The 24,158-nt window shown below is 39.0% G+C and overlaps 1 protein-coding gene across 1 annotated transcript; it reads right to left on the bottom strand.

The window, feature by feature from the left end:
- Positions 1-18,446: 18,446 nt before the first annotated feature.
- LOC145819278 (uncharacterized) lies at positions 18,447-19,166 on the bottom strand. The gene has a single exon (XM_082913249.1). The coding sequence runs from the start codon at positions 19,164-19,166 to the stop codon at positions 18,447-18,449; it is 720 nt and encodes a 239-aa protein (XP_082769375.1).
- Between the last annotated feature and the right edge of the window lie 4,992 nt (positions 19,167-24,158).

Below are 24,158 nucleotides of genomic sequence, written 5' to 3'. Positions count from 1 at the left end.
TTAAACAATTATCTGAAACATTACTATGCAAAATTGATAATGTTTTTAGTTTTAAAAATTGGGAGCAACTGATAATACTTTCAATTTTATTAAATAGGATTTACTGGTTAAAAAAATCTTAAATAAAACCTAAGCTGCCATAACATTTATAGATAGAACTTTTAAGTAATTAATGCAAAAATGATCAAGTCAATTAACACTTTTTGATGATGTCAGAAATTTATTTTAATTAAAAATTAAAGCAATTAAATCATTGTATAGGAGAGTAGTTAAAAATTTTATTTTTTAATTAATTCATATAAGGTCGTTGATGTGGTAAATAGAGTTTTTTTTTTTTAAAGAAAAAGTTATATTGAGTTCAATTTATTTATTTATTTATTTTAAAAAATTTTGGGATATATTGGTGTTTTTTGTTTTTTCAAAAAATGTCATTAGATACCATGGAAAGATTTTGGAGTGGCATTTTTCAAAATGCCATAAAAATTTATTTGTTTATGACACTTTTCACCTAATGCCATAAAAAGTAACTTACACCTCTCTAGTTTAGTGACATCTGTTGATAAATGTCACTAAAATAATTTTTTGTGTCATTCGTTTATAAAAATGTCATAAAATTGATGATACTAGATCACATTTTTTTTGTAGTGATGCAATGCTTCTTTATTGAAATGCCACTAGAGTCTTTTATGTTTGTGAGCCTGTGACATTTTTTTAAAACATAGAACCAAATATTATTTTTGTGGCAATTGCTAAAAACATATCAGTACTATAGTGCCACTAAAATGTATTTTTGTTATAGTGTATGGAGTTCAAATTTGCTAAAATTGAAATTTTCAATTTCACGGCGAAGTTGACCTATTATGGGACTAACTTAGGCCAACTTTAATGATTTAATTGTTCATCTCATACAATCTACTTATAAAATTATCCAAGCAAAAAATCAAATTGAGCCAATATCAATTGCCATACCATAAAATTATTTTTATTTAAAAAAGTCTATAATGTGCACTCACAAAAATGGGCACATGATGTGCATCTTATAATTTCCCTCACAAAAAATATAACACCACTTACAATAAGTACAACTTAAAAAAATTATCACAAATTTTATCCAAAAGAACACAAAAATCATAATTTCTCTCACAAAATGTATAATGCATCTCACAAAAAATATAACATTCAAATTTTCACAACTTTTTTTCAAAAACACAAAAATCATAATTTCGCTCACAAAAAATGTATAACACCATTCACAAAATGTATAACATGTAAATTTTCACAACTTTTTTCTTCGAAGAACATTCAAATTTTCACAACTTTTCTTCGAAGATACAAAAATTGTAACTTCATTCACAATATGTATAATACCAGTCACAAAAAGTATAACATTCAAATTTTCACAAGTTTTTTTCAATGACACAAAATTGTAACTTCGCTCACGAAATGTATAACACTAGTTGCAAAAAGTATAGCATTCAAATTTTCACAATTTTTCTTCGAAGACACAAAAATCGCAATTTCGCTCACAAAATGTACAACAACACCACTCACAAAAAGTATAATATTCAAATTTTCACAACTTTTCTTCGAAAACACAAAATCATAACTCTGCTCACAAAATGTATAACATCACTCACAAAAAGTATAACATACAAAATGTATAACACCACTCACAAAAAATATAATATATAAGGTGCACATGATGTGCAACTTTAAGTGAATGCACATGGTAACCGGACCCTTTTTATTTATATGGCATACATGTTTTTAATAAATGGACTGTTTATTTATTATAATAAATATGTGATTTAATCATGTGATTACTTATATTTTTACATTTATGTTCTTCTCAGCTTGTCTAATAAGATGAACAATTTAAATAATTGAAATCAATAAAAATTAGTCCCACACTATATTCAACTTTAACAAATTCAAACTCATTAAAATGGGTCATATGCTGTCTATCCAAGAGTAAGAAAATATGGTTGTAACGCCCCCCAAAATAATAACATAAAGACATCTATAAACATATTTAAATAATAGCATAAATCAGAATCTTAGTCTGTTCATTAAACAAAATTAATGAATACAAAGAGTTTAACGTAAATGAACGCCCTATTGGCTTACACATTTCCAAGCCTTAACTTCGTTACAACAAAAGTGAGCTACGCTCATTACATCTTAAGCCCTAGGCTTTACAAAATATATAATCAAAACGAGAAGCTCTTGCTCCCGAAAATCTCTCCAACGCTATTGCCTTGGTGGAGGCATGCCATCATTACCTGAAAATGTTATTCCCAAGTAGAGTGAGCCACAGCCTAGTAGAAGTCATCCAACGCACTATATGAAATTTAGCAAAGGTATAAGTACAAGTGCATGAACAATGCATGTGATGAAACGTTCCACAACTATATATACTCATGAGATATCAATTTCAAGTCTTAATCCATTTCCTTTCAATTCATATTCCGTTCACTTATCTGTCTCCATTTATGAGTCAATTTCATTATTTCTCAACAACCGAACTGAGGCTACAACTTAATAGTTTTCAAATCATACAACACATATGCATAAACACTTCAAACTTCCATTTCACGACAATTTCGTCCGCGGGCAGACGTCTAACGGGACCCATGTAAACGTAGGTTATACAAGCACTACAATTGGCATTTTATGGATATTTCGTTCGCGGGCTAGGCACCCATGTATAATTTCAAGACTTTCACCCAAAACACTCCGGTCAACTTAATTATAATGGAGTCCATCCCCTTTCTCCTTCCAAACAAATATCCATACATATGCAATGTATTTAGATAGATAATCAAACATGAAGCACATTCCCTTTCCACTTCCAAACCAACATACATGTACAACGTATATAAACACAGTCATATTCAATGACAACCATCAAAGATTAGTTTCAATTTACCTAATCCACATACAATTTCTACAACAGGCAAAGCTATCCTCCAACGATAGCCTAATACAGTTATCTCTAGATAGATATTAAATCTCAAACAGGTAGTTTATTCAAAACTTCTAAAAAACTGAGTTGATACATAACCAATCACACCATTCATATCAATACCCTCTTAATTTCACATTTTCAATGTCAATTCCAATTATTTTTACAAAATAATAGTCAATCTAATTAGGGCAACTTCCCCATTTTTCCCAAATATTATCCAAGTGTCAAAATCATCAAATTAGACATAACACGACATCATTATTAAACCCCACAAGCATCTATTTCACCTACACCCATGTAACGCCCCGAAAATTGGGCAGGGTATATCTATTTATGCTACAAAATCCACCTGATAGACGAACACATATGTATAACTAACTATTCCATACATCCATTTCCATTAAATCTCAAATGCCAAATACATGCTATTCATATCTCAATGCCCTAGTTCCAATCCCAAGCATACATTTTACAACAAGTATGAAATGGAAGCCAACCAGATAATAAGTGCCCTACAGGCTTACAAATTTATCCAAGAACATTCTTGGTTACACAAAATGGAGTTTTAACTCAACACAAATACAACCCTGGGCTTACATTCACCAAATAGCAATAAAACAAAAATGAAGTCTCAACTCCGAGTCCTCCTAAGACAATGCCTTGGTGAAAGCATAGCACATGTACCTGAAATGGTTTCTATTACCCAAAAAGCAACCTAAGAAGGGGGTGAATTAGATTTCTACAAATTAAAATTAATAATACCCCAATAAAATTAATTACTAGTACAACAAATTATTAACAAGCACAATGATGAACTTAACAATAAATGATCAAGCAAAATAACAATGAAGTATAACTAACATACAGGGTAAATCAAATGATTAACACATGAATATTAGATAGCTATAGCAGTAGTAGGAAAGTAAAGAGATTAGGGAAGAGGAGACAAACAAATTTATAGTGGTTCGGCTTCAACCAAGCTTACATCCACTCCTCAAGCTTCACTTGAGATTTTTCACTATTTTCTAGCTTTACAGGGGTGCTAGCAACCTCTTTACAAATGGAGCAATCCTCCACGGATTTTACATAGACTTCACAAGCCCTTGCAAATCTTAGGTGATTCACAATCACTCTCAAGATTTTAAGAACACTGTGTTTGCAATACTTTTACAAGATGAAATTGTATTTTTGCTTTCAAAGAAAGGTTACAATAAATATCTCTGAAAGATAGATATATAAAATAAAGCTTTGATTTTTCTGTAAATCTCACACAAGAAAGATGAGCTTAATGGTATAAGGCTCAGTGTATAATTTTTGAGAGAGGATGTAAACAAAAATTGAAGAACATTTCTCAGAGAATTTTTCAGAGAATAAATGTGAGTGATTACAGATCAAAGAATATTTTCTGATTTTTCTTATAACTTGTTTACATTAGAGGCTTTGGTATATGTAATGAAACTTATAGCCGTTTATAGCCGTTGTATTCATTTGAATTTATAGCCATTTATAGCTGTTGTACTCCATTATTATTAATTTGAATATCTTCCATTCCATCACTACTAATTTGAATATCTTTCACTTGAACCTTTTGAACTGCTGTTGTGTTGGGCTGTTTGAACCTCTATTTTGGGCTATTTGAACTTCTAATTAAATCAAATATTAAATATATTCTAACAACATTTAGGATAAAGGTTTAGGTGAGAAATAATGGGACAAAATAAATTTTGATTCTATTTTTCTCTTTCAAATAAATTAAAACATAATTAAATAAATCATCAAAATAAATTTTGAATTTAAAACATAATTAAATAAATCATCAAAACAAATTTTGCATTCTATTTTTCTTTTTCAAATAAATTAAAAAATAATTAAATAAATCATCAAAATAAATAAGTCTAACAGTTTCCCTTATAGGGTGAGCCATAGCCCAGTAGAGATTTACTATACCACATATGAATCATGACAAGACTAAAGAGGAGTATGCTCATGCCATGCTCATGATAAAACAATTTATCTCTCTTTTATAAAGCATGCAATGCTGAGATGCAACAACAGATATAAAACCATTTTTACTTTAAACCATATATGTTACATGAATACAAGCTCTGTGAATCTTTAGCTGAGTGTCTGCAAGTAGGCCCTAATGCACTACCACTGTCATTTTTACCAGTAAACTGGAAGGCTCGACACCTAATTGGGCGATTCTACACCCCCTATCCAGATTCACCAAGTATTCATCTTTTCGCAAATAGATACATTTCTAAACATTTCTAAAAAATAGATACATTTCTAATGAAATAAATGTAATGCAACGTCCAATGCAACAAATGAGGAATATGGTTCAATTTACCTAAGTCTCGTGCATTTTTACAACAATCATGGCTATCCTCCACCGATAGCCCAAAACAGATATTTCTAAATAGATATTTAAACAATTAAATTCCAAAAATTTTGATAAATACAATCTATTCCACATCTCATCAAATATGAACAACTACACCAGTTTTCATATCACAATCACGTCCGGTAACATCTCAAGGTCTATTTCTAACTGTGTCAGTTTTATTCCCACAGATACATTAAGCAAAATAATGTCGTTAATGCCCAAGAAAACATCATTTTCTTTTCAAACTCATTCTCCAAGCATTATTCAACTATGACATACTATTTTGATCAAAAGCCCCAAAAGTTAAACATAATTCCTTTGTTTTCTTTAAAAATACTCCTTTGGTCGCAAACTGGTTAAAATTTCAAAACCGATCAAATTGTAGTTCGTTTTTGTTTAAACTTAAAACATAGCTCTTTCATAACCTTACAAACATATTCCAAGTTTACATTTTCACAAGTTAGACATCAACTCTTTATTTTTCTCAAAATTTTCCTTTTAAGCAAATAAATCACAAATTTTTCAAAAATTCTAATTAAATTATACATAACTCTAAACTCCATATAATCAAGTAAAAATGCATAAAGAAGTGTAGGAAAAATCCTTACCTCAAGCTAGAAGAGGAAATAAGCAAAAACCCCAATTTTCGACTTTGTTGGATTTCGATCTCCACCGGTCAAAACGTTGCTCTCACCAAGCTCTTCACTTTGATCTTAAGAACTATGGTCTAAAACCTAATAGATTTTGGTGGATCATAGCTTTTGTGTGATGAATGTTTAAAGGAAAAAGAAAAATGAAAGAGAGAGTCAGCCGAGAGAGAGAGAGAGAGAGATGAAACAAGGAAGATGATAAGCTCTTTGCCAAACAAAGAAAATGAATAGAAATGAAAAGGGGGAGGGAAGCCCCCACGTGGGCTTGCTCTTCTATCATCATTATTATACTTTATTTTATTATATTGAAACATCTATGAACCTACATATGTATATATATAGATATATCAATTAAAAGTATATTTTAACATCATTAATGATAAAAAGATATAATATTTTTTCACCACAAAATATATTTCGTTTAATGGTACACACTATAAAATCAACCATCAAATATTTATTATAATCCTATATAATAAATAATAGCAACTCCCAAGGTGGTTATTACCAATCACATTTTAAAATGACCAAATAATTAAACGTGAGTCATTAAACAAACTCAATTTAAATTAAATCTAAGTCATGGGTCTCACCCATAAATCAAATATGGTCTAATTATATACTAAAATAGACTCAAAAAATTTATCTCAAATCATGGTTTGAACACCCAAAACTCAGTTTTAAATTCTGCTATGAATTAAATTGAACACCAATCAGTCCGTGAATTTTTAGAAAATAAATACTCATCATTAAATTCTGAAATTTTATCCAACGTGCTAGACTCATATGGAAACAACATATAGAAATTTCATAATTTTATGAGATCAGTAACTATTTTAAAAAAATATAAAACCGAACTGTTTTCGCACAGAATTTACACGGTAATCAAATTCAAAAATTTGCACAATTAAATTATGCGCTGGCTATTTTAAAAAAAAAAATTGGGTCATTACAACCCAAAAACCCCTTTTTCCATTTTATGCCCAAACCCTAGGTTTGTTTAAAACATCCCCCCAATCACACCATTGTTACACAAGAGGCAAATAACTAAGCTAAATATCATATGAAGGTGTAGAAAGATCCCTACCTTAAGTGAGAAGATGAGACAAAGCAAGAGAGAAATTCCAAGAACATCGAAATCCAATTCTATTTGGTTCAAAATGAAGATCTTGACGAGCTTTACCTTTTTCTCAAAGGCACTAGGGTGGAAATCCCAATGGATCTAGATGAAATCTAATAGAGAAGGTGAATTGTAGAGAGAGAAGCTCAAGAACAAGCTTTTTGGAAAGTTTTAGAGAGCGGGAGATATGAAAAAGTAATTCAAAATATCATCTTCTCAGACTGAAATACATACAGTCCGCTCGAGCGTGGAAAGCCCCCCTCGAGTGTCAGACATAGACTCCCACTCGAGCGTGAAACTGGACGCTTAAGTGTCCAATGCATTCTCCCAGCATCTGCAGACCTGAAAAAAAATACTGAGAGTTGTCGAATCCCGCTTGAGCGCGAGAATGGCCGTTTGAGCGGAGAAGCAAAATTTGTGAAGCCCGCTCGAGCGCAAGAGTGCCCACTCGAGCGGAATGACCAAAATCTGGGCATCACAAGTTTGGAAAAACAAGTACCCAATCTGTTCCAAACACACAACAACAACTTGATAGCCAAGATAAGGGGGGACAAAGGAAACAAGACATGAATAATCATTCTAAACCATGCCAACTCGCGTCCAAAATGCAATAGGTAACGGGTCAAAACCAGAATCGCTATAATGGTTTAGTATACATTATATGGGATCAAACTAAATAATAAATTGGAAAAAATATTCCTAAATTTATTTTCCTAATACCCCAAGAATAAGAAAATAGGGTTTACTATACATTATATGGGATCAAACTAAATGATAAATTGGTAAAAATAATCCTAAATTTATTTTCCTAATACCATAATAATCAAAGTAAAGAAGGAAAAAAAATCATACATCTCCTTCCTTCACCATCCTAATTTATTGGCGTTGACAATAGATTTCTTTTAGAGTGATTCTACTTACACCACTAGTTTACCTCTTTACGCCCTCCATCTCGTTACACCACTAAAAAAAAGTGATTCTCATTATACCCATTATACTATCAAAACAAACCCTAAACTAAAAACTCTTCAAAACCCTTTCATTTTTGTCTCTTTACACTGATAGCTTTTGGTAATACGATGCTAAAGAATTTGAATTACTCCAATGTCGTATTACCCGATAAATTAATTTTTTTCCAACCATTTGTTATCGTTCAATTGGATGATTTTACTTTACTTTAACAATAAATTAGTTGGAACCCATTTATGAAATGCCTGTTCGGTGATATACTACTATACAGATTAGATTACTTTAGTGTCATGTTGTATGACTAAAATAAATTTGTCCAGTCATTTGTCACTTTACGTGCGTTGAGATTGTCTTCATTGTTGTTGCATTAAAGGCATCTCTTCGTTTCAATGTAATCAATATCTCTTTTGGTCGCATCATACTTTTTGACATGTCAACTAATAAGGATGTTTCTTCCTCAGATAATCTACCAACAAATGAGTGCTGTGGAAGAGTGGTTTGGAAACACTCTTGGATCCTGAAGGACGTTCCTGATCCTCTGATTGCCACCTGAAAAGGGATTAACACTCCGGTCGGGGGTGTCAGAATTAGCACTCCGACGGACAAGTCAGTATATATCTCACGTTTGCTTATGTCTCAAGTTTCTTGGGGTTATTTCTCACATACCTTTCTTTGTTCTTCTATTTATATCCGCTCCTAGGCCACAGGGTCAGGCCCACTTTTAATCCACCGTGTGATTGTTCACTCGGTTTCTTCTGTCGTAAACCAATTCCTACTCGGCTCCTCGCTCAACTGGTTCTATGGTCGATTAGGATGTTTGGCTTCTGGATGGTACAAGACGGGGCCGAATATAATATATATCTTGATTTTCCAAACGTGTACTCGGCCTCTTTGCATCCCGTATTATTCGGCTCCCACAATTGCCCCCTAAACACTCCACTAACAACAGTTAGTTGGCATGTTTGGTTTCGAACTTGAAAAGTCAAAACAGAAATTTGGCAGTTAACCTCATTCCAATGCGAATGTCAGAATGCACACGTTTTTCGGTCATCATTACAATTTCCCGCCCCTTCATATGCTTCCTTCATCTTTTGTGATTTAAAACTTCGTTGTCCCTTCGAATGCATGCTTTTTGAATACTCAAAGCTCCTGGTCTGCCTTTCGACATACCTCCTCCATTTCGCGACCTCTGCAACCTCCTTCCGTTTCTCATTGTCTCCTCTACTTCTTGTAAGTTCTTTTCTCCTTCATTTCGAATCCCTTTTCCTTGTTTGTTTTTAGTTTAGCGTACGCCTTAGACTGACTATGATGGCAAAACATTTGAACAACCTCTTTTCTGCAGATCGAATCTCTGATTTTCGACGCCATTTTTCCATCCCCGACGATGTCCATCTATCACTCGTGACGAACAGCACCCTTGATATGGAGAGGACTGATGAAGGTACAATCATCTTTCGTCTCCTATCAATTACTGAGGGCGGAGTCCGTTTCCCCCTCTGCCCATTCCTTAGGGCCATCCTTCACCATTGGGGCCTAATCCCCTCTTAACCTAATGTAAGTTTTTTTCGAATCATAATGGAGATTATAGAGTTGAACCGACGCCTAAGGATCAATCTTGGCATACCTGCTATTTGGCATTGTTATGTCTTGGCCAAATCTTCTGGCTGGCAGGGGCGCTATTTTCTCAAGGCCAAAGACACCGACCATCACTTGGTGACTATGCTTGCAAGCTCTGGCAAGTGAGTTGATGATGTCATGGTCGTTGTCCGAGGTAATTGGGAATTCGGTGAAGGCGAAGATCGCCTAGACCCTATACTTAGACGGAGAGGCGAACCAGGTTGTCGTATAGTTCCTTTATGTTTATCTACCTTATATTTACTCGGCTTTATTTCCACGTACTTATCGTTTTATTTGTACAGGTAACGCTTTGAAGAAAGTTCTGGTTTTAGCCGACGACGCTGTGCTCGCAGAAATTAAAACCGCACTCCAGTTCTTTGGCCATCCAAATCTCTAGAAGCAAGGGACGACCTATATACTTCTAAGGTACGAGCCAACTTACACAACGTTTTCGGCCGCGAAAAACATTCTGATTCCACGGGGTGAACAGCAACTCATAGCCCTTATTTTCCCCTGCATCAAAAGCCTTAGACAGATTGGTTTGGAGGATTCTGATTTAGAACAGGTCGAAGAACCAGTAGTCGAGGAAGCCACCGAGTAGCCGAGTCAGTCCGCTTTGGAAGCTGAAGAAGTTGACAAAGCTCTAAATTCAGCTTTTCAAGAAACCGGCCTTAGTCCATTCGACCCTCCATCCACGTCAGATCGAGGGGATGTGTCCTTTGAAGACATTTTTACTGATTTAGGAGATCTCCTCGGCTCGTATCCTAAGAAAGTCGCTGACACAGTTGGCAAGGAGGAAAAACGCCGAACAGATGGCCGTCCAGAGGAGGGCCGAAACCATCCGTTTTGAACCTGATGCGGCGACTGAGTCTTCTCCGCCTGTTGCCGTAGAAGAAACGGCTCAAATTGAGACGATCAAGACAGAGCAGACAGTCGAAGGGTTGAGTCAGAAGGCCGATTAGAAGGAGGAGAAGCGTCCCGCCGAGAGTGAAGCCGACCCTGAGGAATCACTCACCGACAAACAGTCACGTATGGAGGAATCGGACTCAGTCATGCCATTCATCGTCCAACCAAGGATAAAGAATGTGCCGATTGCATCCGACGCGTCGGCTTTGAAAGATCCGGTAGTGGCCTTGAGTATGGCTTCCTCAATTTCCTTGCTGGTCGACAGGGCGACCTTTCGTGCAGAGCCAGATCTGCTATCAATAGCATTAGCCACTTAATCGGCCCTATTGGTATATGACGTAACCTTATTTTCAACTTTCCGCCTATGCGCATATGAACGTATATTATTATTTATTACTTTTACTTTTAAATTCTAACTCCTTGTTTTGCAGACGATGAGCAGGATAACCGAGATCGGCCGCCGCCAACATGATGCTATTGAGCAGATCGGCTCTTTGAAAGTTAAAATTGAAAATGAGAAGGGCAAGGCCATGGAGGCCTCTCAAAGAGCCGAGTCTGAGGCGGCAAGAGCGGCGGATGAGCGCAAAAGAGCTGACGCCGAGGCAGAAAAGGCGAAGAGTTCTGACCAGCTCAGATTGGCCGCCGAGGAGAGGGCAAACGCGAGCGAAGACGCACTCAAGTTGGCCAAGAAGGTGATTGCCAAGCTGGAAGCTGACTTGGAAGAATCAAAGAAGGCAAAAGTAGTAGTCGACTCCGAGATTTCCAAAGCGTTCCAAGCTGGGAAGGACGCCGCTTGGAGAACTATGTGGAGGAAGTCCCCAAATTCGAGAATCGGGGCTTCAAACATGGCTGGCTCAAAGCCCTCACTGCCGCTAATGTGATATTGGCCCAACCGATTCCATACGAGCAGGTGGACGTTGACCCGCTGGAGTCTGACCCCGAAGATTGACTAGGGTGACATCTTTATTTTTGTTAGGCATCTCCCATGCATGGTTCTTGTAAATTTTTGTTAGTCGATTTAAGGTAATTTTCATGTATAAAATGATCACTATCTGTACTCAAGTTATTAATGAAAATTTCCTTTGCTTGTTACTGTTTTCTGTACTCAATCTTTCTTATTTAATGAAGATTTTTGCTTTTCACTACTTTAGGTAAAATGACTATTATCTATTGTGCATGCTAGCTATCAATCCAAAAGGATGTAGGATCATGAGATGAGTGAATTAAACATCTTACCAAATAGCTACCGATTAGATAACTGCGTAACTTGGCAACTTAGCAATTTAGTCGTCTTTTAATTTAGCCAACTTTTTAATTTAGCCGACTAAATTCATGAACATGCCCTTGCCCCAGTTAATGATGGCTCATGGAATGGCTGGGGCACATTATCTAATCGGTGCAAGGCCCTGAGATTTGGCCGATTAGATTAGTGAATCCTTAGCTGCTAGGATTAATGAATTTGCCTGTCCCTGAAAGGAATGAACTGGAACGCCGAATATCGGTGGCTCACGGAATGGCTGGGGCACATGATCCAATCAACTCAAGGCACTGAGATTTGGCCAAGTAGGTTAGCGAATCCTTAGCCGCTAGGATTAACGAATCTGCCCCTGCCCCAGTTAAGGAATGAACTGGAGCGCCGAATATCGGTGGCTTATGGAATGGCTGGGGCACATGATCCAATCGATGCAAGGCCTTGAGATTTGGCCGAGTAGGTTAGTGAATCCTTAGCTGCTAGAATTAACGAATTTGCCCCTGCCCCAGTTAAGGAATAAACTGGAGCGCCGAATATCGGTGGCTCATGGAATGGCTGGGGCACATGATCCAATTGGCGCAAGGCCCTGAGATTTGGCCGAGTAGGTTAGCGAATCCTTAGCCGCTAGGATTAATGAATCTGCCCCTACCCCAGTTAAGGAATGAATTGGAACACCGAATATCAGTGGCTCATGGAATACGAGCATTGATAAGATCGCCTCGGGAGCACGCCTCCTGTAATCAATAAATGGGGAGGGGGCTACGTGCGCAAAGTTGTCATTGTTGCATTCTATTCCAAAAAGAAGTGTAGACGACCGTGGATGGCAAGAAGACTATTCTTCAACAATAGAGGGGAAAGTAGGACACTCACAGAGCTGGATGCAGTGATGAACCGGGGTGGTGAGCCTACGTGCATGGTGAGTAGGACGTCGAGGGAGTGTGAGAAACGTCAATCCCCACGTCATCAAAGTAGGTCACCCCGAAGGAAAAAGCAGCAACGAGGTCACTCCCCGCGTTCAAGAGGTGAACCTAGTGCGACACTGCGCCCGTTGAGCTTTTCGGTGTTTGTTGGGAACAAACTGATGATGGAGGCAGATTCCATCATCCACGACCCAAATGTGGCAGTCGAGTTTGTACGACAGATTTTTCTACTAGAAGTTCAGCAGTCCATGGTCAGTCGGGCTGATTACAAAGTTTTTTGGAAGGGCGTTCATAGAGCAGTAAAGGGTCTGTATACCTCCTACGAAATTAGCATGCGTCTGCGTGCTGCATGAAGAGAGATAGAGCAAAAGGATGCTCGCATTTAGAGCTTGCTAGCCCGCTCAGAGAAAGCCAAAAATGAGCTGAAGAGAACTAGTGCTGCTGAGACTCACTCGGCGAGTCAAGTGAATCTGATTGTTGCGGAGCGAGTAAATCACCAAATTTTAGATCACGCGATCGCCGACTGAGAAACGGCCAGCATGTTCGCAATTGAATCGACGAAGGCTAGGTCCTATGAAAAAGGCTTTCATGACGGCCAAAAAATCGGAATAGATAAGACTAAGGAAAAGCTGGCCGAGGAGGTATATCGATGCAAGAATCGCGGATTTAAGCATGGATGGACCAAGGCACTCCAAGTCGCGGGCGTTGATCTGGCATCACCCTTATATCAAAGCTACATTTTTCCGTTCGAGGCTTACGAAGCCAAGAAGACTGACGACAAGGGAGGCGCTGAATAATTTTGATGTATATATATATATATATTTTTTAATGTAAAGCATGTACTTATGATCTATTGAATAAAACTTATCATTCTAGATGTAAATATGTCATTTCGATCAATGCTTACAGATTAAGTTGTCTACTACTTTACATTGATCACAATATCCACGAAAGGATCTCCGTATTCGGAGTTTTATTCGGCTCAAATGTGTCAATCCCGCAGGCCGCTCCGAATTCAGAGACTTATTTGCGTTGGCCCACACACCATTCGCGAAAGGGCGCTCCGAATTCAGAGGCTTATTCGGCCAATCGTGATTTTCACGAAGGGCGCTCTAAATTCGGAGACTTATTCAGCCCAAACATCATTCACGTTTGGCGCTCAGAATTCGGAGGCTTGTGTTGGCCCAAACGTCATTCATGAAAGGGCGCTTCGAATTCGGAGACTTATTCGGCCCAAACGTAATTCACGCTCGGCGCTCCGAATTCGGAGGCTTGTGTTGGCCCAAACGTTATTCGCGAAAGGGCGCTCCGAATTTGGAGGCTTATTCGGCCAATCGTGATTTCTACGAAGGGCGCTCTGAATTTGGAGATATATTTGTGTTGGCCTAAACGTCATTCGTGAAAGGGCGCTCCGAATTCGGAGGCTTATTCGGCCAATTGTGATTTCCATGAAGGGCGCTCTGAATTCGGAGACTTATTCGGCCAATCGTGATTTCCACGAAGGGCACTCTGAATTTGGAGTTTTATTTGTGTTGGCCCAAATGTCATTCGCGAAAGGGCGCTCCAAATTCGGAGGCTTATTTGTGTTGGCCCAAATGTCATTCGCGAAAAGGCACTTCGAATTTGGAGGCTTATTCGGCCAATCGTGATTTCCATGAAGGGCTCTCCGAATTTGGAGACTTATTCAGCCAATCATGATTTCCACGAAGGGCACTCCAAATTCGGAGGCTTATTCGGCCCAAACATCATTCACACTGGGCGTTCTGAATTTGGAGGCTTATTTGTGTTGGCCCAAACGTCATTCGCGAAAGGGCGCTCTGAATTCGGAGGCTTATTCGGCCAATCGTGATTTCTATGAAGGGCGCTCCGAATTCAGAGGATTATTTGTGTTGGCCCAAACATCATTCGCGAAAGGGCGCTTCGAATTTGGAGGCTTATTCGGCCAATCGTGATTTCCACGAAAGGCACTCCGAATTCGGAGACTTATTTGGCCAATCGTGATTTCCACGAAAGGCACTCCGAATTCGGAGACTTATTTGGCCAATCGTGATTTCCACGAAGGGCACTCCGAATTTGGAGGCTTATTTGTGTTAGCCCAAACGTCATTCGCGAAAAGGCACGCCGAATTCGGAGGCTTATTCGGCCTGAACATCATTCATGCTGGGACTTGAATTTGGAGGCTTATTTGGCCAATCATGATTTCCACGAAGGGCGCTCCGAATTCAGAGGCTTATTTGTGTTGGCACAAGCGTCATTCGCGAAAAGGCGCTCTGAATTAGGAGGCTTATTTGGCCAATCGTGATTTCCACGAAGGGCACTCTGAATTCGGAGGCTTATTCACACAACCAGAACTCAATGAGCGAGAGGACATTATATTAAAAAAGAAAGATACACATGGCGTAAAATCAAAACAAGCTGTCGTGCTGTACAAGTTAATGATAGAATTTGTGCAAGTGTGTGGAGTTCCACGGGCGTGGCAGGCTTCTTCTATCCATGTCTTTGAGCTGATATGCCCTTGTCCCTGCAATTAAATGAATCTGATAGGGGCCGTCCCAGTTAGGACCCAATTTTTCGTTAGCCGGATTCCTAACAGTGGGAAGCACTTTCTTGAGAACCAATTCTCCTGGTGTATAACGGCGCAACTAAACACGTTGATTATACGACTTAGTGAGCTGTTGCTGGTACCGTGCCATGGATGCAAGGGCGCGGTCTCGGCGTTCTTTAATCAGTGTCAGGTCCAAGGCCAACATCATGTCATTTCGGCCCATATAAAAAACTTTAGATTTCAAGGTTGGGAGGCCGATCTCCAGGGGGATGATTGCTTGGGTTCCGAAGCACAGAGCAAATGGCGTTTCTCCAGTGGTTCGCCTCGGAGTAGTGCGATGAGCCCACAACACACTAGGCAACTCTTCTACCCATCTGTCTTTAGCTTTCTCCAGCCTTTTATTGATGCCGTCCAAAATAACCTTGTTAGTGGCCTCCGCTTGACCATTGCTTTGGGGGTAAGCCGGTGAGGAAAAGTGCTAGTGCCTCCACTTCGATCCATTTTGTGAAATAATCCGGCGCAACAATTAGGAATCGCCTGTTTCCCGGGGCCCTTGGCAACGGTCCAACGATATCAAGGCCCCATTGAGCAAACGCCCAGGGGCTAGTGATAGAATTTAACTCCTCGGCCAACAGGTGAGTTAAAGGGGAGAACTTCTGGTATTGACCACATTTCTTAACATAACACTCGGCGTCGGTTCGCATGGTCGGCCAATAGTACCCCTGCGATACGGCGCAGTGAGCCAGAGAACGTTCGCTCGAATGGGCTCCACAACTGCCTTCATGTATTTCAGATAAAAGTTCCTTGACTTTATCTGGGTGAACACACTCTAAGTACGGCCTGGAGAGAGATTTTTTTGTAGAGCTTCCCCTGCAAATCCAAATAGTATCGGAGGGCTTTGTTTCAGAGTTTGTGTGCTTCTTTCTTATCTATCGGGAGTCGTTCTGAAGATAGGAATGCGGCGATAGGGTCCATCCAACTCGGACCAGGTTCGATAACGTTAACCTGAACTGTTTGTAAAGAGGCAATGCTCGGCTCGGGGACAAACCCTACTTCAATTGTCCGCTTAATTTATGAGTTGATAGCAAAGGCTAGGCAAGCTAGGGCATCTGCATACATGTTCTGATCCAAGGTTATCTGATTCAGTTCGTGGTGATCAAATTTCGCGAGCAAAGAATTCACCGTTTTCATATAGGCTGCCATGCGGTCATTTTTGGCTGCATATTCCCCTTTCAGCTGGTTGATTACTAGCTTTGAGTCACAAAAAACAAGCAGACGCCGTGTACCGAGATGAAGTGCATTTCACAAGCCGGTTAACAGTGCATCATATTCGGCCTCATTATTTGATGCATCGAATCCCAATTTGACGGCCTGTTCAATTATTGCCTCTTTAGGGGTCATGATTACTACGCCAGCCCTACTGCCACGCTGGTTGGATGATCCATCGCAATACATTTGCCAAAGGTTTCCAACATACATTCTCCAGTCGGGCTTAGTTTGCACTTGATCATACTTAAAGTTGGCCAAGGATCCTGTGAATTCAGCAACAAAGTCGGCGAGCACCTGCCCTTTGATGGAAGTTCTGGGTAGAAACTGGATATCATACTGGCCGAGTTTGAGAGCCCATTTTGAGACGCGCCTAGACGCCTCCGCGCTGCGGAGTGATGATCGGAGGGGATACTCCGTTGGCACCCCAATGGTGTATCCCTGAAAGTAGTGCATCAGTTTTCTTGCAGCTATGAAGAGAGCAAGGATAAGCTTTTCTAGTGGAAGGTAACATGTCTCGGCGTCGGCCATAGCTTTGCACACATAGTAAACTGGTTGCTGCTCCCCTAGTTCTTCTTTTAACAATACGGCGCTAAAGGCCCAGTCAGATACTACCCGATACAAAATGAGTGGATGGTCGGCTGCAGGTGTTACCAAGAGTGGAATTGATCGGAGGTAAGATTTCAGGCCGTCCAAAGCGGCCTGGCACTCAGGAGTCCAATCAGATGCTCTACCTTGCCGAAGTGTGTGGAAGAATTGTCGGCAGTGATCTGTGGAACGGCTGATAAATCTGTTGAGCGTGGTGGCCATCCCCATTAGCTTCTGAACGACTTTGACTAACCAAGGTTGTTAACGATGTAAAATTGCCATGATCTGTCTTGGATTGGCTTTGATTCCGCGGTGGTTAACGTTGTAGCCAAGGAATTTTCCGAAGTCGATTCTGAATGCACACTTAGAAGCGTTCAATTTCATCTTGTACTTTCGAAGAATGCTGAATGTTTTTGACAAATCGGCTAGATGGGAGTGCTTTTCCTTAAATTTGACCGCCATATCATCGATGTATACTTCCATGGTACGGCCAAGCTGTTCCTTGAACATGGAAGTCACTAGTCTTTGATAAGTTGCCCCCGCATTTTTCAGCCCAAAAGGCATGACCTTGTAGCAATAGGTTTCTCTTGGGGTGAGGAATGTGGTTTTTTCTTGATCCTCTGGATGCATGGCAATTTGGTGATAGCCTCTGTAGGCATCTAAAAAGCTCAAGCGTTGATGATGTGCCATTGCGTCTACGAGTTGGTCTATTCTGGGCAAGGGAAAACAGTCCTTGGGACAAACTTTGTTCAAGTCTGTAAAATCTACACAGACGCGCCAAGAGCCATTCTTCTTCTTCACGACCACAGTATTGGACAACCATGTAGGATAAGTTACTTTATGGACTGCCCGGCGTTAAGTAACCTATCTACTTCTTCAATGACGGTCGAAGTGTGCGCCGCGGCTGACCGCTGGCTTCTTTGAACAATTGGCTTACATTTCGGATCAATGTTCAAGCGGTGTTGGGCCACTGATGGATCTACTCCTGGCATTTCGTATGGAGTCCATGTAAACACATCAATATTACCGAGTAAGAAAGCTATTAATTCCTACCGTTCGACATTATCCAAGGAAGTGCCGATCATGAAGAACTTGTCAGGATTTCTGTCAATTTCGACTCAATGTAGGGCTTCGGTTGCTTTTTCACTCGGGACCCTCTCAATGTCTTCGAGACTCTCCCTATCCGGCACCTCAATTGATTGCACTTCCAGTTCCCTCGGTCTCTTTGTAGCTAGAAGATAGCAGGCTTGCGCCAATTTTTAAGAACCGCGAATTTGTTCAATACCGTATTCAGTCAGAAAACGGAGCAGTTGATGGTAGGTGCTTGGCACGGCTTGCATCGTATGTAACCAGGTTTTACCCATGGTCAGATTATACGGGGAGGGGAGCTTAACAACCAGAAATTCTACGTCTACTGATCTGGTTCCGGCCCGTACAGGTAGTGTGATCTTATTTAAAGGGTACTTTGAGTTGGCATTGAAGCCGAATAACGGATAATCAGCTGGAGATAGGTCTGAATCGGTAAAACCAAGCTTGACAAATGTTTTGTAATACATTATCTCCGAAGTGCTGCCCTGGTCAATAAGAACACGCTCGATGGTGAATCTGTTTACACGTAGCTCGATGACGAGGGGATCAGTGTAGGGGTGGGTCACTCCAACTAAATTATTGTCATCGAAACTAATCCTTCCAATGTCGTGTGGCCGTTTCACTGGCATCATTGGGCTATGGGTGCCAGACGATAACTGGATTGTGTACACCTCAGGTGGTGCCGGCAAGCTGTGTATCATATGAATTACACCAAGAGGGGGTGACTCCGACCGTAGAGCTACTGTATTTGTTGAATTGTTCTTTCGGACGTCTTGCACCAATTCTTCCAGGTGATCTTTTAAAGAAAAACAACTATCGGTGTTGTGACCATGGTCTTTATGATACTCACATCGTTTATCTTGTCTTCGTGCATCGGGGGGTCCAGTCATCTTGGGCAGGCACTTGAAGAACGGAAGGTGTTGTATTTTCGACAGAATCTTATTGATTGGCTCCGTTAACTTCTTGTATTTCTTGCCTGGACACCTAGTCCACATGCTATCCACTTGATATTGTTCATTAGCTTGATATGAACATTGATCGTTTGATCGGCACGAATCATGCCTTTTGTCTCATTTGGGTCGATTTCGCCGTTTGGGGCTTCTTGGAGGCACAGAGCTAATCGGCTGTACAACTCCCGACATGGCCGTCTCAACGGCTTTACGTCCGGCTTTGACTCAAAGGGCATCATCTTCCACTTTGCAGTATTCTTCAACCTTCTTCATTAATGCCCAGACGGTTTTAGGGGGACGCCTGGTCAATGAATTGCGGAGGGGGCTGTCAGGATACAATCCCATCTTAAAGGTGGTGATGGCCATGGAATCATTGCAAGCATCATCAACCAGATTAAAGCATTCCCAATAGCGGGCCGAGTACTCACGAAGAGTTTTTTCCGATTTAATTTGCATGGCCCAGAAAGAGTCGGCTTGCTTTGGCTGGACCTCATTGGTGATGAATCTTGCCCTGAATGACTTTTGGAGTTAGTGGAAGCTCTTAATTGATGCCGACTCCAATTTATAGTACTACCTCACGGCCAGTGGTCCCAGACTGCTTGGAAATATCCGACATATGAGGGCTTCGTCATCAGCATGGAGCGTCATCGCTTGCTTGTAATGACAAATGTGATCAGTAGGGTCTAATTTTCCGTCGTAGAGGGTGAACGACAGTGCCTTGAATTTCTTGGGTAGCACAGCCCTAGCAATTCGTCGTACGAATGGGTTGTGTTTATCTTTCTTATCTGAATCATCATTTTTCCTCCATCTATGCCACACATATGGACTTCCCTCTGACGAGCTGGATACATCAACGCGCCCTTTCTTTCTAGGCTCCAGGAATGGTGAGTCTGAATCACTATCACTATTACGTTTCTGAAGTCGACGTCGGCGACCATCCTTTTTTCTCGAAGGTCAACCCCGGTCTTGGCATGCAGCTTGTTGGGATTTCGCCACCTCCAAGGCCAAATCCTGGCGTAGGCGCTCATTCTCAGCCAGTATGTTCTCTAGCCATTGTTCATTTTTCTTTGCCTGATCCATAATTGTCTGTATTGTCTCATGCATTGAAGTTGAGGGTGATGTCTGAGTTACTGAGTCAAAGTTCAAGGCACGTCACGTGGCGATATTCTCTGGTCCCAGCATCTTTCTTGGTGTGAGGTCGTCTCTTGGTGTAGTTTCGTCAGCAACTATCGGAGGATCTTCCGTTACGCCCGTCATGGATGTATTTGAGTATTCCCACAGACGGCGCCAATTGTGGAAGAGTGGTTTGGAAATACTCTTGGATCCTGAAGGACGTGCCTGATCCTCTGATTGCCACCTGAAAAGGGATTAACACTCCAGTCGGGGGTGTCGGAATTAGCACTCTGATGGACAAGTCAGTATATATCTCACGTTTGCTTATGTCTCAAGTTTCTTGGAGTTATTTCTCACATACCTTTCTTTGGCTGATGTTCTTCTATTTATATCCACTCCTAGGCCTCAGGGTCGGGCCCACTTTTAATCCACCGTGTGATTGTTCACTCGGCTTCTTCTGCCGTAAACCAATTCCTACTTGACTCCTCGCTCAACTGGTTCTATGGCTGATTAGGATGTTCGGTTTTTGGATGGTACAAGACAAGGCCGAATATAATATATATCTTGATTTTCCAAATGTGTACTCGGCCTCTTTGCATAATGTATTATTCGGCTCCCACAAGTGCATTTCAAGATGTTCAGCAGCTGGATAATTGTACTTGCATTGCTGTAATGAATAGAAGCATAACCCTTCCAAGCAAAAAAGCAAAATATATATAAAATAAAACAAAATGAAACTGGAAATGCACAGTAATGAGTAACCGAACAAATTAAAAATGTTCAGCCTTGGGTTACCAGAAATATATCTTTTATTCGACAGTGGGTTACCGAACATATATTTTTTGTTCGGTAATGTGATTCCGGACTATTTTATTTTGTTAAATTTTGATATACCGAACAAAAGTCAAAGAACTCTCTCTCTCAAAAAAAAAAAAAAAAACAAAAAAACAAAAACAAAAACAAAAACCTACCAAACAAATAAAAAAAATTTACCATTTCACTTTTTTTTTTTTATAGTTCTTCACCACTGTTTCTTCATCCATTGCTATATTCTATGATCAAAACAATACTGATTCTCACTTTTTGAAAAGAGATATGTAGCAGGAAAAAAATTGAGAACGGAAGAAAAGCAGTAGGGATTAAAGAGCAATGGGTGTAAGGAGATAATATAATATATTTAATTTTAGTCTTTTATCCTTAAAAGTGATTTCACGTATAGATAAAATTTAAAAAAAAAAATTGAAAAAAATTAAAAAAATAACATCTCATATGAAAGATGTAAAGAGGTAAATTAGTGGAAGTGATTCTACTTACACCACTAGTTTACCTCTTTACACCCTCCATCTCATTATACCACTAAAAAAAATGTGATTCTCATTACACCTATTATACTACCAAAACAAACCCTAAACTAAAACTCTTCAAAACCCTTTCAGTTTTTTCTTTTTACATCGATAGCTTTTGTTAATACAATATTAAAGAATTTGAATTACTCCAGCATCGTGTTACCAGATAAACTAATTTTTTCTAGCCATTTGTTGTCGTTCGATTGGATGATTTTACTTTATTTAACAAGAAATTAGTTGGAATCCATTTGTGAAGTGCCTATTCAGTGATACATTGTTATACAAATTAGATTATTCTAGTGTCATGTTGTCGAACTAAAACAAATTTGTCCAGCCACTACTTTACCTCTTTACACCCTCCATATGAGATTTTTTTTCTTCTTCCAATTTTATCCATGTGTGAAATTACTTTTAAAGACAAAACACTAAAATTAAATATATTTTAATATCTCCTTACACCCCTTGGTCTTCAATCCCTTCTCATTTTTTTCCTTTCTCAACTTTTCTTTTCTTTTACACATCTCTTTTCAAAAGTGAGAATCATAGTATTTTGATCATCAAAGAAAGCAATGGATGAAAAAACAATGGTGAAGAACCATAAAAAAAGTGAAATGGTGAGTTTTTTTTATTTGTTTGGTGGGTTTTTGTTTCAATTTTCTAGGCTGGTCTTCGATTTTTGTTTGGTGCTTTGAAATCAAACAAAATAACATAGTCTGACATCACAATGTCGAATAAAAAATATAAGCCTGGTTGCCAACTGTTGAATAAAAGATACATTTTCGGTAATATAATGTTGGATTTTTTAAATTTGTCCGGCTACACATTACCATGTATTTTCAATTTCATTTTTTAATATTTTTATATTTTTTTGCTTAGAAGGATTATACTTATACTCATTGCAACAACTCAAGTACTGCATTATTAGTGGACTCCAATCATGAATTCATTACAGACGAGGTTTGTTAAGTTTTTTTATGAATACGATTTTTTCTTATTTTTAATTTGTATTGAGTTTTATTAATAATTTTACGTATAAATGTATTTATTATGTTTAGATTTTTAGTAGTTGTCAAGCATTAAATGGGCTTCTGACGTTGGGAAGAAAACTAGATTTGTCATTGTTATAAAGACATCAAATACGGGAGGTAATGGTAGAAAACCAAGACTTACCCTTGCTTGTGAAAGAAGTGATTACTATAGAGATAATAAAAAGATCAAGGGGGAATGATTGAGGTTGATAGGTTCTAAAAAGTGTGGATATCCATTTCTATTAAGGGAGGAAAAATTACCTACAAATGATGAGTGGATGTTGTATGTCTTATGCGGAGTGCATAATCATTCGTCTGCTGAACATCTTGAAGGGAACTCATTTGCTGGCAGATTATCTAAGAAGGAAACATCCTTATTAGTTGACATGTCAAAGAGTATGATGCGACCAAAAGAGATATTGGTTACATTAAAACGAAGGGCTGCCTTTAATGCGACAACAATGAAGACAATCTATGTTATACAGGAAAGCAATCCAAGAGGGGGGTGAATTGGGTAATTAAAAAATTTGGCCAAAAAATAGATTTCAAAAGACTAAGTGATTAAATGCAGCAGGCAATCAAAAAATACAAAAAAAAAAAATAAAATAAAAGGAAAGGAAAGAAGAGCTAAACACAAGGATTTATAGTGGTTCGGCTCACCGACCTATGTCCACTCCTCAAGAGACCTCCTTGAAAATTTCTTCACTAAGAATCAAAGCACCACCAAGCTTCACCTAGGTTGTGGATTTTTACAAAGGACTTACTTCTATCTGTTGAGGACCTCTCAACTAAATGCCTTACTTTACAAATGTTTTACTCAGAAAATAAAGAACAAGAGAAAAAGATTCATCTGTCCTTTTTTACAAATATTCTCTCTCAAAAGATGTGTATGAAAGTGTAAGCTCACAGGTAATTTAAGTCTCACTCAGATGTGAAAATGGAATTACAAAGGAGTATATTAAAAGTTGATTGTTCTAAGTTTGTTGTGTTGAAAAAGTGAGTATTTCAAACAAAAAGAGCTTCTTCTTTATAGCATTAATGGCTTCTAGCAGTTGGCGAGAGGAGATTTGAATCTTTTAGCCGTTGGAGCAAATCATGGAAGATATCTTCTAGCTGTGTTTGGTCAGGGCATGGTGTATACAAACTGTAGACAGGTGTTGGGAAGAGAAGGATCATTAAATGCATAAACTTTTCATTTAATGCTCTCGTTCATAGGTCAACTTCTTAGTGAGGATATGGTGCCAGAAGATCTGCTCAGAGGTTAGAAAAGCTAATATATTCTACACAAAAATTTGAAAAAGTGGCTGAGTAAAGGGTCGTGTCAGTCCAAATTTGATTTGACAGCTGGATATTTGAAACCCAGATTTTACAGGTGTCGACCCGTGCAAATTGGGTGTCAACCTGTGCAAATTGGGTGTTGACCCTTTGCTCTTCTTCTCTTCTCT

The sequence above is a fragment of the Camellia sinensis genome, chromosome 2 (assembly GCF_055761805.1).
Source record: "Camellia sinensis isolate YWXY chromosome 2, ASM5576180v1, whole genome shotgun sequence".
Lineage (NCBI taxonomy): Eukaryota > Viridiplantae > Streptophyta > Magnoliopsida > Ericales > Theaceae > Camellia > Camellia sinensis.
The sequence above is the reverse complement of the archived record's forward strand: the minus strand, read 5'-3'. Positions and strand labels throughout refer to the sequence as shown.